Raw genomic sequence first — 17,537 nt, forward strand, 5'->3', positions numbered from 1 at the left:
CACGAGATCTGCAGGGGGGGGGGGCAACGATTTTGTTGCAACACAAATATACATACTATATGTACGCATTGATTATAAGCACAGTAGTATTCATAGTCAATGGTATAGTATCCGGTATAGTGAACACTGATAATAGAATTTTTTGGATGCTCTGGATCCGTCCCCGGTTGTGACTTGGCTGCACCACGACTCGAGAATAATGTGTCTGTCGTCGGCGATTCTGTTTTGGTTATTTAAACTGCAGGCGACAGGTAGGACGTGAATATATAGCCACACATGTGTTGATCATATAGACAGTGGCGTATAGCCGGAGGAGGAGCTGCGGCCTTGGACCCTCGTTAAAATTTCGAAAAAAAATTTTTAATGCTTTCCGTGCAGGTCTGTGAACGTATCTCGTGTGAGACGTGACCATGTTGTACTGTATGAATTGTAAGAAGATTTTAGTACGTCGGCATGCCAAACTTATGAGGGATTTCTATGCCCAGGTAAACTTCATCTTACGTATAAAAAACGATCGTGGCTAACGACTAGGTATATAGATGACATATCGGTGTTTGGGTGTTTGCAGCAAGACCACGGTTGATGGTGTACGTATTTATCAATTGAGTAACGGGACATTCGAGTCGAGAGGAATTGAGTCATTTGGATTCCCTATATATGATGAGCTCACATGGATGTACAATTTTAGAATATTTTTCAACGGTTATAATATTGTGTAAATACTATAATTTTAGTTTAAAAACACTACACTACTACTACTACTTGCCCACATAACTAAACTCAGATATAATAATATATACTCGAGTAGGTATATATAAGCGTGTATAGGCCAGGGCCGCCCGCGACGTATTTGGAATTGTTTTTTTTACCGAGGGATGATCTTCCAAGTACAAGTGATATTACTTATGTGTATAATTATATATAGTTATTGACTGAGTGTTTTATTCACAGAAACGAACGTATTTTGGCCTTGACAATATATATTATTTTTATAAATCTCGATATGCATTCACACGGATCCATTACGACAAAACGATGTAAATTTGGCAGCGTTAATTTTTTTTTTAGGCGGTGGGGAATGGTGGAAGTAGGGAGAAGGAATATACCGCTGTAGTTTTAATATTATGTTCGAGGACACCGTCGATGACATCACATTATTCCGATCGTGTGGCAAGCTAAAATTTTCGACCACAACAATTCATCACATACATTTTCCATAATAATAATGATAATAATAATAATAGTAATAGTAATAAGTATAAATTTTGTTTATTTTGACATGCAACAAAGTAAATTATTAACTATATTATATATATATTTTTTTTTTTTGATTTTACAATGGTATTATATAAATGTGACATATTATATAATGCTGACGAATCGCGATGAAACGTTCTATGTTGATATATTATAATATTATGCAGTATCGTCGTAGATATTAATATTATAGAAATAAAATAGTATATATATATATATATATAGAATATATAAATATATATATAGTGTGCGGGCATTCAATCCTCCTCATCGACACCGACGCATTTCGCACACGCTGGTTTTCCCTCGATGGCGTAAAAAGATTTGCCAGTGACCGGCTGCTTGCAATCCTATAATGCACAAAATGTCGCGGCCGATTGTGAGACGGCTGCGTTTAGACCACCGCCGCTGCCGGAGCAGAAGCAGTTGGAAACGCGGTGTTAGAATATTGAGCGACAGACGTCGTATAGTTACGAGCGAAATTTAAATCATTACGTCATTATAATAATATATCATATTATTATGCACGTAGTGAGTTTTAATTTTTTTTTCTTTTTCAAGCGAGTATCTCGATGGCGGCAACACATTAATTGAAAATTCAAAAACGACGACATTCAATATAACTTCGTATGTTATGAATATATAATTAGAGTTAGGATGTTTATGAATTTTTTCTATTAGTCGTACACATTGCAGATCAAACCACAATCCGCGGTATTTTTATTTAGTTTTAGCATCAGTATTTTCCACTTTTTAGCTATAAATGCATTTTTTTTGGAGGGGGGAGGGGTTTCAACGACATTTTTTCTGTATAACAGATCTTAAGTTTTAGAATTCAAAGAAAATATTTACTCAATTATAAAAAGAAAATGATATAAGTAATATTATAAAAAATAACAGTTTAAAAGTTTGGTATAATATTATAAAAATGTTAGGTAGTGCATATTTTTTTAAAATTAATAATGCAATTTATACAATTTTATAATACCATATTTAATTGTTTCGTGGATATGCTTTGATAATTTTTGGACACATTTGCATGCTTTTTTTTTAGAGTTTTTGAGATCATAAACATCTTAACTCTAGATGTATAATTTGTGTTAGGTTTTCACAAGCGCATATTATGTATCTATACAATAAGCGGTCGCCTCATATTAATAGAAGCTCAGCGGTATTCCATTGAATTTTTGTATTCATTCATGATACTATCGTTCTCGTTTCATTCAAAAGCACGCCGAGCACCATCTGCGAAACATTGTGTTGTGATCTCGAGAACATTCCCCCTACCGGCACCATTTCATTTTTATTACGGTTGACAACGACCTAAAGGGCTGTGTTATACCACGGTTGTTACTACCACGGCTAAGTAAATAGGTGTGCCAGCAACTTTGCTATATGTTTGCCGACCACTCCTGTCTATAAGCGTGGCTCGCCCTTTTTCATCGGTAGAATATAATATTATGATAATATTTATGCAATCAAAACGCAATATTGTATTTTGGAGTGTAATTTAACGATCAATATGAAATTACGAGAACTACGACGACGGGGTGTGGTTGGTCGGTCGAAGGGTGGGATGCGTCGGCCGCATTTTTGCTCACATAGAGACATAACAGACTATTTATTCTATCGTGGTTTCTAAACTTATATACTATATCATTATGTCGCGTGCAAAACCTCGATGACGGCGACGACGATCGATAAAAGTTAAATAGTTTTAATGAGACCGCCGTAGACCGTGTATAGTGTATACGATACACAATTTACATATTATAATAATAGCCGCGATACATTTTGAAGCGCACACTGGTCCAATGCCAGGTTCGACCGTGTATTATACTCATATAGAGTGGAAATAATATGCTCGCGTCCATACATCATAGAGCGTAGAGCTGTGCAGCGACCTACAAAAACAAAAAAAACAAACAACAAAAAAAAGTACCGTCGGCTAAAAATACACACACCCGCACATCCGCGAAAATAGTATTATTCAATACCAATACCTACGTTTAGAAAAACCAAAACGTCAAATATTATTTTATTATTGCATCGTTATATCACTCATATCAATATTATTATTATTATTATTATTATTATTATTATTATTATTATTTATTGTAATTATAGGAACGCGGTGGCTTACCCGGCAGACGAAACAGCTGGAATGCCATTGGGTGGACAGGGCCGACACGTAGTTCTCCATTATGGGCCGGGTGCACCCTCCGCACTTGGGCGCGAACATGTCGAAGTAATCGTCTTTGCAGTACGGGCGACCTTCGCGCTCGTGGAATCCTTCCTCGCCGAACTGTTTGCCGCACTGGGCGCAGAAAAAGTGTTCCGTGTGCCAGGTCTTCTCCAGGGCCGTCACACATTTCTGAAAACCAGGGGAAAAAAACCAAATGAAAATCCTCAGTCGACCGTTTTCAATTGTATTTTCAACAAGTACACAGACCGACACAGCCGATTGAATAAACGCTGTGGCAAAACGGTAAACATCGTCAAATAAGCAGCGAAAAAACAATTGGATGAAAGCTCCAATGAAAGATATGGTTTACTTAAAATGTGCCCATTTAGCGAGAATGTTTAGACATATTACTTTGAATCGATTTTTTTACTGACAGTGGCGTGTAATACGTGCATGTGAGTAGGTCGTGCGGGTGCACTGCAGTGAATATAATGACGTATTATACAACCCACACAATCTGTCAACAATCTGATAAGGGAGCGGTTGACCACGTCGCAACGTTTTTAAAAGCTCTGCAAGCGACTTCCTCGGAGCCTTTCTACAACCCCCCCCCCTCACAGTACACCCACAGACGTCCACAATGCACGGGACGGGGCCTGCAGTGAAAACTGCAGTTTTCGAAGCTGCCGCGCGTGCTTACGTCGAGTATGGGTCCGTTGCAGTACGCGCATCTGGGAGAGAACAGGTTGTGGTAGTCCGGTTCGCAGTACGGCCGGCCTTCGCGTTCGAAAAAATTGCGCGTTCCCAGCTCCTGGGAACAGTGGTTGCACGTGAAGTGTTCCGGGTGCCAGGTCTTGCCCAGCGCCGTGATCACCTGCCCGACGATGGCCTTGTCGCACGCCGTGCAGCATCCCTTCTGCGTTGTGTTCACGCCTTGTCTGTTCATCTCGGCCGTGAGGCTGCCGAGCATGCAGTCTAAACGTGGCGCCGCCGAGTCTGCCGATTCGGTAGCGTAGCTAGCCCGCACCGGACTGGACACCTGTTGAGAAACACGCACGGAAACGGAACAGACCGATTAGTAAATTATAGCATGTCAACAATACGGCGATGTGTGCTGCGGTTTAAGATGTTAATAAACATATTTGAGAGATAACAGTAAAAATATATATTTTTGTTAAAAAAACGTTTCCTTGACATAATAAGCACGTATACTACAGTCAAAAGAACCACCATAGGATCATATATAAGGTCATTCGAAATTATTCAAAAGTATCCCGGAACCTGGCCTCCTGCTATAGGTTAGCTGGAGATCTTACTCAGCGCGTCCGCACTTATTTTTGAAGATGTGTTAAAGATGATACTGTGTATCTACGCACCTATTACTATTGATAAATCACAGAGAAACCAAAAATCGGAGCAGACAATTACAACAGGGAGCAAGCATGTGATGAATTTGAACGTGGATTAGATGCCGTTCGTGAAATCAACGGAAATCATATAGAACATTAAATTCCAAGTAGGTACCATAAACTAAATTTGAAATATTATTATTTTATTATGCTATTTCAATTATAACTGTAAACCTAAAACTTAACATACTTGAAACCGGATGAATTATTTTAAATAACCACATGTAAGTACCTGTTATGCGGTGTATACGAAACTCGGATGGAGTCGTATTTTATAATATTGCGTTTGACTGTATTTTTCTTCGAAGTTACAATAAAAACTTTTATGATACGACGCGTATAAAAATCGAAATATTATAATCGTAGACTTTGCTGTTGTTGTTGTTGTTGTTGTTGTTGTTACTATTATAATTATTACTATTTTACAAACGATAAAGCCACTGACAGAATTGTTTGGATTTGTGAAGCGTCGGCGGTCCGTGGCTTCGTTATATAAAACGCGAGTTGTTTTGCCCACGGCTGCCAAACCCCGCCCGCGGCTGTACCGAGCAAGAAGGGACAAAAATTTCCCGTCTCGCTAAAAAGTTATTTCTGGAAACTGCCAATAATGGGTAAAACAACAGCAAAAATCTGGTCTGCACAAGGCACTAAAGTTCCCTTTCTACCGGTGCGGCAGTGAAAATAAAATCGCTCGGAGGACCACGCGCGACAGTGACCAACCGCCGACCGTCATACGTGTTGGCGATCGTCCCGCTGCGGCGGCGAGCATCGGTATCATAATTTATGCCTGAGTGATGTTTAGATCGTTCGTACAATCGTACACCTGCGTTCAGGGCAAATGTAAGTTCTCACACGACACATATATATATACATAATATATATAGGCATATAGTAGGTAAAATCATAACAAATTCAGAACCACAAACTAAATATTAGGTATGTAGTTTAATAGTGAGGCTAAAATATGTCTGTGTTGCATAAAACTTTTTTAGATCCAATGTTTTTACAATCAACGAGTACTGAATTCAACTAAAATATATTTCCTAACTAATTCGTATCATAAAGTTAGGTAATAAAGACAAATCTAGAAAACGGTTAGCACTAGGTAATAGGTATGTTATAAATTATAACGATATATATAGGTATGTTATACAATTGTACAGTACAGGAAGGAATGCATTCAGTTTGTTTCTCCGAGTAGGAACTATATGTACGGGAGATTTTTTATTCCCAGTAGTAACTATTACATACTATGTAACAATTGTTGACCTGCCATGTTTCGTGTGAGAACTTATCAAATATCTACACCAACACGCGATATATACTGTCCCTGCTATACCTTCCACGTTATTTTTCACGCAAATCGTATATAACATCGGCACTGCGGTAAAGATAGTTTCGATTTTCGACGGACGACGAAACGAGATTAAATATTTCTAAAAATTAAGTGTGTTGTGCGTCGCTGCCGAGCGTTTTTAGTACAAAAATTTACTTGCCATCGCATGACGTGAAAAACTTTTATGACTAGTGAAATAGTCAGATTTTAATATTGTTTTGTTTCAACTATGTGAAAAACTTTAGACAAATCGCATTGGAATTTTAAAAACTCTATTTTCAGAAGCTGTAATTAATGTCTATACTCTATGTATCACACATTTTTAAATACTTCCGGCGCTATTTACAGTGAGTTAAAAAATCAGACACCGGCTGAATAAAGTTTTCAATTTTCAAAATTAAAAAAAAAATTATCGAAATCCAACTATTTAACTCGACGATATCGTTTTTCCTAAATGATGTGTTTTTGATCGTTTAAATGGATTGATTTTGCATTTACCATGGCTATCGTCACAGTACTTAAACCACCCACATATTTGCCACCTTATCAATATAAATAAATAGGCAAATTCGACACCCTCAACACAAATTATTAGTTATCGGAACGAGTAGGTGGCGATGATATACAATGGTATAATATACTGCATATATAACGATGATTACAGTGCAACAGTTGGTTGTATAGTAGTTCAGGTCTCATATTTGAGACCGCAAGCGAGTACGAATTATAATGTTTCATATTATGCAAAATGCAGGTTAATCTAGACTCTCCACCGTTTTTCCATAATTTAGCCAACTCAAAAAACACGATGGCTGGCCCTACCCTGTATGCCACCTGTCAGATATTATATACACTATACATTATTAATTTAAATATTTAATCAGCGACTATATTACCTATCGGCTATCTTCTAAAATCTAACTACAATAGAACTCCGATTATCCAAACGCCAATCAACCGGACATGTTTTTAATTTATCTATTTTTGGAAATCTATACTTTATACATAATGCTACTTAGAATTTAAAAAAATGGAATTTTATCGATTATCAGATTAAGTTTCCCCAAGCTTAAATGTACCTATAACAAAGTCACATCGCTCATAGAATTACTTTTAACAAAATAATTGTAAAATTTAACTAGAGTTCTCTCAACAACCAATCATCGTTTTTCAAAAGCAATTATTTATCGTTGATTTTTTATTTAATATCACAACAAAAATGTAATACACGTTCTGCAGTAGCATTCCCACCCCCACCACCACCACCACCAACGATCAATGTTTTATCTGAACGTTTATTAAACGTTTGTATTATCCAAAGTTGAAAATACGAAAAATAATAAATCACTTAAACCATTACATTTTGGCATTGCGAGATTTGTGTTTGATTATATTTGAGAACATTAAATTGCCTTCATCAATAACTGTCTTTGCGTGACCTTAACTACACCTTTATATGGAATCGTATTTTTTTTGCGTTTAAAACTATTATTTAAAGTCCTATCATTAAAATAAAACTACATACCAGCTTATTTATATTTCAACTAAAATGAAAATTAATATTATACGTTTGTTTTTACTTGAATCATTTTGTGAGATGAAGAAAACATAATAATTGTATAATACATATTTTATAGTCAGACGGTATTATAAGTCTTAGTAAAATAATTCATTAGAATAATGATTCATTCATTCATTAGAATAATAATTATTATTATAAAACAGAAATGACATAATATTTGAATAAAATGTTAAATGTCACGAACTCGTGAATAATAAAAGATTAATAACACAATTATGAAAGTTATAAAAAAATATAGTAAAAATAATAATTATTTAAAAATAATTAATATTTTCCTATTTATTAACTAAAACAATTACATAGCACGCATTTCATACTTAGTCAATCAATAATTTTAATGTTACCTATTATAATTAATTAAACAATACAGTTTTATCCGCATCAAGATAATATAAAGGAAGTCAAGACCAAACACAGAACAGCGTTATAAGTACTTATAACGGTATACCATGGAACCACGGTACATCATCAGAAATAGTTTTTAAAATTGTAATAAATTATGGTTTTAGCTTTTGATTATTTTATACCTTACTATTAATAGTAATATAAAACAATTGTATTTACATTTATAAAATTATTAATAAAAAATAAGTTAAAGAATTACATCTAACAGATAAATTATAAATGCATAATGGTTATGTTGTATTAAACCCATTTATTTAATTAATAGGTACAGAGACTGTTAGGTATAAAATAGATTATTATTATGACTAAAACGTCATTAATATTTTTTATAATATGATGGTTGGTGAAAATTGTCCGTCTTTATCGCCCAAAGTTACATAAAGTGTTCCATAATATATCGTTTTAACTGCATATTTATAAAACCAACATGTCGTAAATCGTAATCTAAACACGATTACATTTTAAAAAACTATTATTGTACCAAACAAAAATAATGAAAAATAAACAGAAACTTGGATAAAGTTTGTATAATAAGTATACCACACCTACGACTTACCCAATTTATATGCTTTCTAAAACTTGTGGATGTTTGTTTTTAAGTAAATTATAAAATATGGCTATATTTAAAACTAAAGCTGTATTTTGTTAGCTTAAAAATATTCTTATCTAAGCTTAAGAACTGTCCTAAAGTATATACATCAAAGCAGAAATTTATTATAGCAAAAATGTATTTTATGAGACTTATAACTCTTGAGCAATAAAAACAAAAATAAAACAAATTTTTACGTAGGACGACGCAACAATATTATTTTTCAGTTGTAAGTGAGTATGAAGTTTTAATATTTATTTTCAATACGATAGTCGATAATGATTTCAAATACGTGTTAAAATTATATGATATTTTCATTGCATTGGTAGTGTAATAATTGTGTGCAGTTTAAATGAGTGACAATGAGGACATAGGTAAATCTAAGCTATATAAAATGTAAGTTGATTTGAAAGGTTTTAATCGATTTGTTAACAAAAACATATCTAAAAAAATTTCTTACTCGTGAAAATGATCAATTCATGAGTAGAATTATATATTATTTGAACTAATATGTGTTGTTATATATTTAATTTATTCTATTTATGAAATGTTGATGATAATTAGCAATAAACTAATAAATAATCAATAATGTATGCGGTTAAATACAATTATGGGTAATGGGTATATAACCTAAATAAAAAAGAAGTAAAGTACCTACATTTACATTTACATTTACATTTCTGTAGGTGTAGTGTACCTCGTTATTGTGTGAGTCACTATAATGTATGTATTAAGTTTGAATTCAATAATTAATCATTGCATACCAAAAACAATTCTAACCGAAGACTGCCAATAAGCCTATATTACTAAGTATATTTTATGATATATTTATATTACTATCAGAGTAATTTATTTACTTTGATAGTAATAAGATAGGTTGAATTAATTTGAGCCGAAAACATTGCATTTATTATATTATTAATAATATATGTTTATTATAATAGTATCCTATATTTATATCATATATTATTGTTATTAACTTTTAAGTCATACCGACTTACAGTAAGACAATGTGAAAAAGTGATATAAATAGGCAATAGCATAAAATTAATCTAAATATTTTGAAAATGACATAGTGTATATTATAAATTATAGTAATATTATGCTTGAAAGTTTCAAGTCCACACGAAAAATATTTTTGGATTACAATAAAATAATTAAAATCATTTTTTTTTGTTTAAATAGGTATCTAATTACGTCCTAATTTAAACTTCTAACGTCTACAAAAAAAAATTATGATTAAATATTTTTTAGATTCATTAATATCAGTCAGCGCATAAGCATTTATGAGAAACCTTGTATTAAAAATCTCAAGACTGGTATATAAAAATTGAGTTTATGACTACAAAATTATTATTCCTGATTTTGAATAATTTTATCAAATTTTTAAATTACAACTTCATCATAAACTTATGAGAAAACCCTATATTTTGAAAATTATTCAACACAAATATTTTCATTTTTCAAACACCAAGCATTTATGGTTATTCCTTTGAGTTACAATAAAAACAAGTTTGATGAGAAATAAGTATTATACACGTGCTATATTATCTAATATCGTAAAAATTTAAACTTAAGATACTCATAAAAATGTTAGTGAAATATTGCTTTACTTTTTAAAATATAAATTTATATCAACTTATAAAGAACCTCGAGTTACATTTTCATAGCTTTTAGAAAATTGTATTGTCGAAATACTTAGAAAAAAAGCAAGAAAAGAGATTTCAATAATATCTAATAAGAAATAAATAGCTAGCTCAAGTCGTCTAAATATTTTAAAAATTATACCATGTATAGAAAACAGTAGTATAAACATTTAGATAAAATTTCACGTTTCTGCGGTTATTTGTTTTTGAGTGAAACCATTTTTGATCATCATAAATACATTTTTTTCGTAAAAATTAGCTTCTTTCCTTAATCTTTTTTTTCGTTTTTCCCAATTATTTGAAAAGTACTATTTTTTAATTTGAAGCAAAAACCACCCCCATTGGTGAAAATCAACATATTTTTATTTAACATACATATCAATGTAAAATAAATACTCTGTTCAGAATCTAATATGTTCACTCTTGTTCAATAAACATACATAGATATAATGAAACAGTTAAATCGGAAATAAAATATTTGAAATGGTCTTAACAGGTCAGACATGTAAAGTTGGTTAAAACTCGGTGTCATATGTGTCAGTAAAACATGGTGTCATATGTGTCATATTATGGTAATAGACAATATCGAGGTTTGACCTAAACCGGAAACAATAATTTTGTAAAAATCATTGAAACAGTTGGGCTATAGGAGAGCTTTGTCTGTATAAACAAATTCAGGCAAACAACCCAAACCGTGTGCGTGGAAAGATTTAAATTAGCCATTGCTCATTCTCATGCTATAAAATAAGTAATTATAAATGTAACTAAAATAAGCATTCACTGTGAAGACATTTAACTTAAGACACTGTGAATTAGAGTACGTCAATTTTTTTTTATCAAACTGCGCAAATCTGATTTTAGTCTGTAATAGTTTACTAGAATATATGACCTAATTGTACAGATTTACATTTTATAAATAGACATATATATTTTTTATTTTATTTAAGTTTAAAGATAAAAAAATATTCAAGGTTAAGTAATTATGCTTACAAGGACTTTGGCAAGAGACCTAAACAAAAATTATACCAGATATAATTTTGATCATTCAGTCATTTTTAAGTAACTCACAGATGCCAAATAATAAAATCCAACATTAAGTTTATTGTCTATTACCCCAGTTACAAAACATGTATCAACAGAATTAAGACGACATGACATTAATTGCTAAATTAACAAAAAGCATTTTCAGTCAAAAATTTAGTCAGGGTTTTAAAAGAACAACATCACTTCTCTAAGAAGTATCTATACAAATCAATCATACTAAAACACTTTAAAAAAAAATCTAAAATAAATGGGTAATTACTTAGATTCAATTTGAAATCACTACCATAAAATATTGTTTAATTCTAACTATGCAAATTTCACGAAAACACATAATGCATATTTATTTAAAAAATCACGAGATAACACAAAAAAAATATAGGTATAAAAAAAATTTTAAAAATAAAAAACTTATAATTTCTATAAATAGCTTAAAATCGGTCCAAAATTTTTGACAATGTCATTAAGTAAAAAAAATGATAGTTTTACTAACATGCAAACATTTTTGAATCACATCAATATAAATTCAACAGCTTAAAAAAATATATTTTAGTTGTTGCAACTTTGGAGAACTATTGCTGAACTTTGTACTAAATGTCAAGCTATAATATACACAAAAAAAATGCCAATGTGTATAAATCAAAAAATTCTTTAAACTAGTACTAAGAGCTAAAATATTTTAATATTATACAATTTCTCAAAAATTCTTTTTTAAAAACTTGGAGAAAAATTCAAGTACTTATAGTTTGTAAGATAACAAAAAAACTGTATTGTGTAAAAATTCCTGTTTTTTCAACATCATTCTTAAACCAATACATTCATCGTTCCACTCACAATAGTGGGGCTGGCTAAGGTAGTTTTGTTTTATTTTGAAAAGTACTGGGAATTTTTTTACCGGATTCTGATCCCCCAACATAGTACCAACTTTTTGACAGCAATTTTTTTTTTGATTCAATTTTCTACAGGAAAGGCAGAAAACTATCTTCAAAGTAAAAATTGAAGCAGTTTCAATGTTCCAAAAGGATATGACATATAGAAAAAAAAATAAATATAAACAACTAATTGTAAGACCAATACATTCATTGCTAAGGATCTAAATTAGTTTGTTTTATTATAGAATATTATGATTCTATACGAAACGTAAATAAGAAAATAGATGGAGAAATTAATTTTAACAAAACCAAAGGCAATATCACAAATGATATTCTGATATCAGAAAACTCGTGTGCTATAAAAAATCATTAGAAAAACATTTACTAGGCACCAAAAATAAACATTAACATAAAATTGCACAAAAATCTTAATAACCTACATTTTGTTTGTTTCAAAGTCTATAAATACTTACTATAATTAGTTATATACCATTTTGTTAATTTCATGGAATTTCTAAAATTATAAAATTATATATCTTGTTGAAAAATAAATTCATAGTTTAAAAAAAAAGTATTTATTATTTTATATTCTTTTTATATAATTAGGGTTTTTGTACTTCTAAAAGTAATTTTATAAAAAAACCACACTTGTAGTATTATATAAAGTATTATATATTATGTAGGTACGTGCATAATTTAAATTTTAAAATTAATTTTGATTATTAGATATAAAAACCAATAAGTATGGTACTTAATAAAAAGTATCATTTCAAAAAAACTTTCTTTTTACATAAATAATTTATTAAGTTTCATACATTTTGAATACCAAATTAAATAATTCTTTACAAACACTTGAAAGTTTTAATTTCTTTAATACTTAAATGTGTTTCTGATATGATTGTATTGCCAAAATGCACACACATGTTAGAATAATATTAAACCAATAATAAAAGCAACTGTTTGTTGATATAAGCGCTTAATGAAAACAACACATTTTGTGCATTTTTTATCTCATTTTAACCATTCAAATACAAAAAACAAAAGAATTACATAGTTTTAACGCAAACTCTTACCTTGAAATCTGATAGCGAAGCCATTAAATCATCTAATTCTCGAGTAGCCGACGAAGCAGTTGGACAGACAGTACGAGTAGTTGTGGTAGTGGTTTCTTCCATTAACATCTTTGAAATCAACTGTCCATTGTTACTAAAAAAATAACATTTTAAATGTTAAATAACATTTAGCACAGTGCCTTAACAAATCTACAATCCAAAACCTTATCAGAACCATTGGCTCTTTCAATTAGCAACCTTCTTTCCAAATCAAACAAAGAAATCAGATTTATATGGACTCCAGATCACTGCAACATAAAGGGAAACGAGAAGGCAGACAAAACGGCTAGAAATGCAGTCAATAGTCCTGACAGTGAAATCATTCCTTTTTCCTCACTCGTAGATATAAAAAGAAATATAAACAAATACTGTATTGATTTGTGGAACTCACAGTGGCACACAACCACGGAAAATAAATTAAGAGAAATTAAGCACTCTGTCGAACTCTGCCCGAAATACACTGATCTAAACAAAAAAAATGAAGTAATTCTTAATTGACTCAGAATCGGTCACACGAAACTCACATACGGACATCTTATGGCAAAGACAGATCCACCCCTATGCCCAACATGCAATACAAACTGCTCTATCAAACATATCATCATCCAATGCCCAAACATCAACGAAGCTAGAAAAGATTTCAACATCCCAGACAATTGGTCCATTTTCAAACTTTCATAGCATAATTTTATACTTAAAAAAAATTGAATTGTACAACAACATATAATTATTTAATGTAGAAATTAACACCTGTAAGCTAATAACCTATGTAGTTGACGCTTAACCAATAAAAAAAAAAAAAAACATTTAGCAATTATGATAAGAATAGTATTTAACATAAATTATACTAGGAAAAATAATATATTAAGATTTTAGACACAAAAAAAAAAAAAAAATATAAATCATGTAAAAAAAGTTTCAAAAATTAATACAACTATATATTATTGTTGCTTATTGTATAAGGATCTAGAATCTTGATAATGATTCAACAATATTTATATTGATCAGCTATTGATATTTGATTTACAGCTGTTGTAAGTTGTAATGAACTTTATGTGAGAACGCATTGATTTTATAATACTGTTTAGTATATAGGTTTATTATACTTTGAAAATTAAAACTGTAATGCATAAAATTAAAATTAAACTTTAATTTAAAAAAAAAAGTTTCCCTGGCATATTTGAATGAATTTATCATAAATTTACAATTATAATCTAACTAAAAAATATATATAAATTAACTAATATTTCAACTAACCTTTTTGAAGAAAGTGATGTATCCAACTCATCTAGAAGAGAATCCATTGATGGACGGGTTGGAATATTTGCTGTTTTTGTTGGGGCAGAATAAGAATCTCCATTAACCACTAAATTAATTTAAATACAAATATTAACTTAACATAATTTTAATAGTTATTAAAAACTAAGTTTAGTTAACACAAAACTAATGTATAAAATATTTTAAAATATACAATAAACAAATTAATATATTTGTATAGATTCAACATTTTAAATTTTTTTTACTAAAGACTTAAGTAAAATATTACGGTATTTCCTCATAAGTATTTTTCTTATACCAATCCAAACAAATCAAAATGTTATTTGTAATTCTTTTGAAGTTCAAATATTTTTGAAATTGGATATTCAAATGTAAAAGTAATATATGCAATGATTTTGTTAGTAAATTAGTTCAAACAATCTAACCTAATCAATAATCATATTGGTAATTTAAAAATAAATTACTTATAGTGACATTAATAACCTTAGAAATACAGGCTGACATAATACTCTCTGCACAGAATTGTTTTTTGTATACAATGATTTATTATTTAATTCTAATTTAATGTATCCATTTCAGTGACCTACTCAATGATGATATACATTCAAAATACAGAATCTATAAAGTGGAGTGAGTTCCTTATTATTTTTTATTTGATTGCAATACAATATAATAGCACAATAACTTTATTTTAGTTAATATTAATTATATTTTTCAGAAGACTAATAAAATTCTTCACTTTATAATCAAGGTTGTTTTTAAAAATAATATTTGATCCTCGATATATTTTAATAGGTTTAAACTTAAAAACATTAAAATTCATTAGTGCCTAAAATGGTGATTAGTAAGTACAATATAAAGTACAGCCACAATTTGTTAGGGGGGGAGCTTGGATTGTGATTACCCACCCACAGTTTTTAAATCAGCACCCTCATAATGTATGTAATTTGGTTAATTAGTTGTTATTGTACATCAATAAATATTAATATAATGAAAACAAACAATAAGAACTGCTCAAAGCCATTATTTATTGTGTTAATTGATTGGTGGGGCATAGGGAGGGTAGGCCATGGTTTATTATTAATAATGAGTTATTATGTAATCCAAGATCATAAGAGTAACTGAGGAAAATAGGGGGCTTCAGTTCTTTCAATTTCATTATTGAAATTGCACCCCTGCATGTAAAAATACAAAATAACATATGTCAGGAATGACACTTTTACACTTTCTTCCCAATAATCCTACTAAAATTAATACAGATGAGTATTTAATTAACCAATAACTATGGTTTATTTTAATTTTAAGATTAAACTAATATGATAACTCATTAATCATTATTATTTTATTTAATATGATAGTAAATATTAAATATAATGGGAGGAGCTGATTTTATTATTGAATTTGTATGTTTAAATATAGAGTGTTTTCATTCAGTGCATCATATGAATTATAATGAATTGATAATGACATATATATTTTTTTTACAAAAAAAGACATTGACAACATTTAGAATGCATCCAAGTATTATTTACCTATTAGTCATTTTCATTTGATTACAAACAAAATAAATATACATATTTTTTAATAGCTCATATTAAATTATTCATAATAACAATGATATTATATACAACGGTACATACTGTATAAATTTCTATTTAATATTGTTTTAAAATGTAATTAAAATGAATCAATTAATTATAACACCATACTTACATTTTTTATCAGCATACCGTGAATTGCTAAGATCTTGAAGTAATGTGTCAAGTTCTGAAAGATTATTATTCAATGAAGATGTCATTTTTGATGATTTAAATTCGTTTCTAGGTTGTGTTGGCTACAAAAATAAAATACACTAATTAATAAATATTGTCTACTTGAACCAAATATTTATTTTAAAAATGTCTGTTGAAGTATTTCTCATTGGCCAGTTATAACTCAGGAATGTTTCTAGATAATTGTTTCTAAATATCAGACAAGCACAGTATTTCAAATTATTTTATATGCTTAGAAAAATTTCTATTTTATTTATTTATTTTTATTTATTAGTACAGAATGAATCACAAAACAAGCCTGCCTCCAGTATTTTCCTTTGATAATGAGTCTATTCAAATTATGTTTTGTGTAATTTTTAAGCATTATATTTTGAAATGCATATATTATTGTATACCGTTTAAGGAATTTCCTATGGCGTAGTGGTGATACCATTTTTTTTTCAAATGAGAACTTAATGTTTTTTGTATATATTTTCAAAGAAATAATTATTTTTAAAATGTTGATGTATCTAAATTGAAATTTAAACAAGTAGTTGAGAGTGCTTAGCAGTAAAGATAACAATCCATGATAATAGGCTTGGAGGATATGAAGGCAATAGTTATTTGAAAATGTATAGTAATTTAATAAATATTTATCTATAAAAATTGCATTATTTGTAAAAACTGTCCAAGTATAAGTACTAGATTATATATTATTACATCTATTTTACTTTTTTGTAAAACAATTTTTATTATCCGTAGTAAAAATATTTTAAGCATTTAAATTTTGATTTAAGTACCTTAACATTTTCAAAAAATCATATGCTTAACAATTTACAAAATAATAGCTCTGGAAGATGATACATCCTCCAGATCACTCCCTGTAAATACGCCTATAATGGAAAATCGAATAATTAAAAATATGGTCATTATATGTAGTTTAAAAATCCAAATCCAGAATTTGAATACATTAATTATTAAAGAAAAAATGGTGGTGAAAACGTGAAGTGCTTGGTGAATTATCTTGTATATAATATTATAGTTTCTAAATAAAATTGAAAAATATTTGTACTA

At 29.8% G+C, this 17,537-nt stretch overlaps 1 protein-coding gene across 6 annotated transcripts in view; it reads right to left on the minus strand.

Annotated features, from left to right (window-relative positions):
• LOC111042560 (paxillin-like) overlaps positions 1-17,537 on the minus strand; it is a 31,820-nt gene that overhangs the window by 1,646 nt on the left and 12,637 nt on the right. For 5 of the 6 annotated variants that reach the window (XM_022327209.1, XM_022327206.1, XM_022327210.1 and 2 more), the window contains exons 3-7: positions 16,426-16,546; positions 14,692-14,800; positions 13,396-13,528; positions 4,143-4,481; positions 3,401-3,631 (exon numbers count right to left, since the gene is read on the minus strand). In XM_022327209.1, coding sequence (XP_022182901.1) covers positions 3,401-3,631; positions 4,143-4,481; positions 13,396-13,528; positions 14,692-14,800; positions 16,426-16,546 — 933 coding nt within the window. Of the gene's footprint in view, positions 1-1,461; positions 1,608-3,400; positions 3,632-4,142; positions 4,482-13,395; positions 13,529-14,691; positions 14,801-16,425; positions 16,547-17,537 lie in introns of those variants that run through there. The other variant, XM_022327211.1, reaches the window with a different exon arrangement.

Source organism: Myzus persicae, unplaced genomic scaffold, assembly GCF_001856785.1.
Source record: "Myzus persicae strain clone G006 unplaced genomic scaffold, MPER_G0061.0, whole genome shotgun sequence".
Classification (NCBI taxonomy): domain Eukaryota; kingdom Metazoa; phylum Arthropoda; class Insecta; order Hemiptera; family Aphididae; genus Myzus; species Myzus persicae.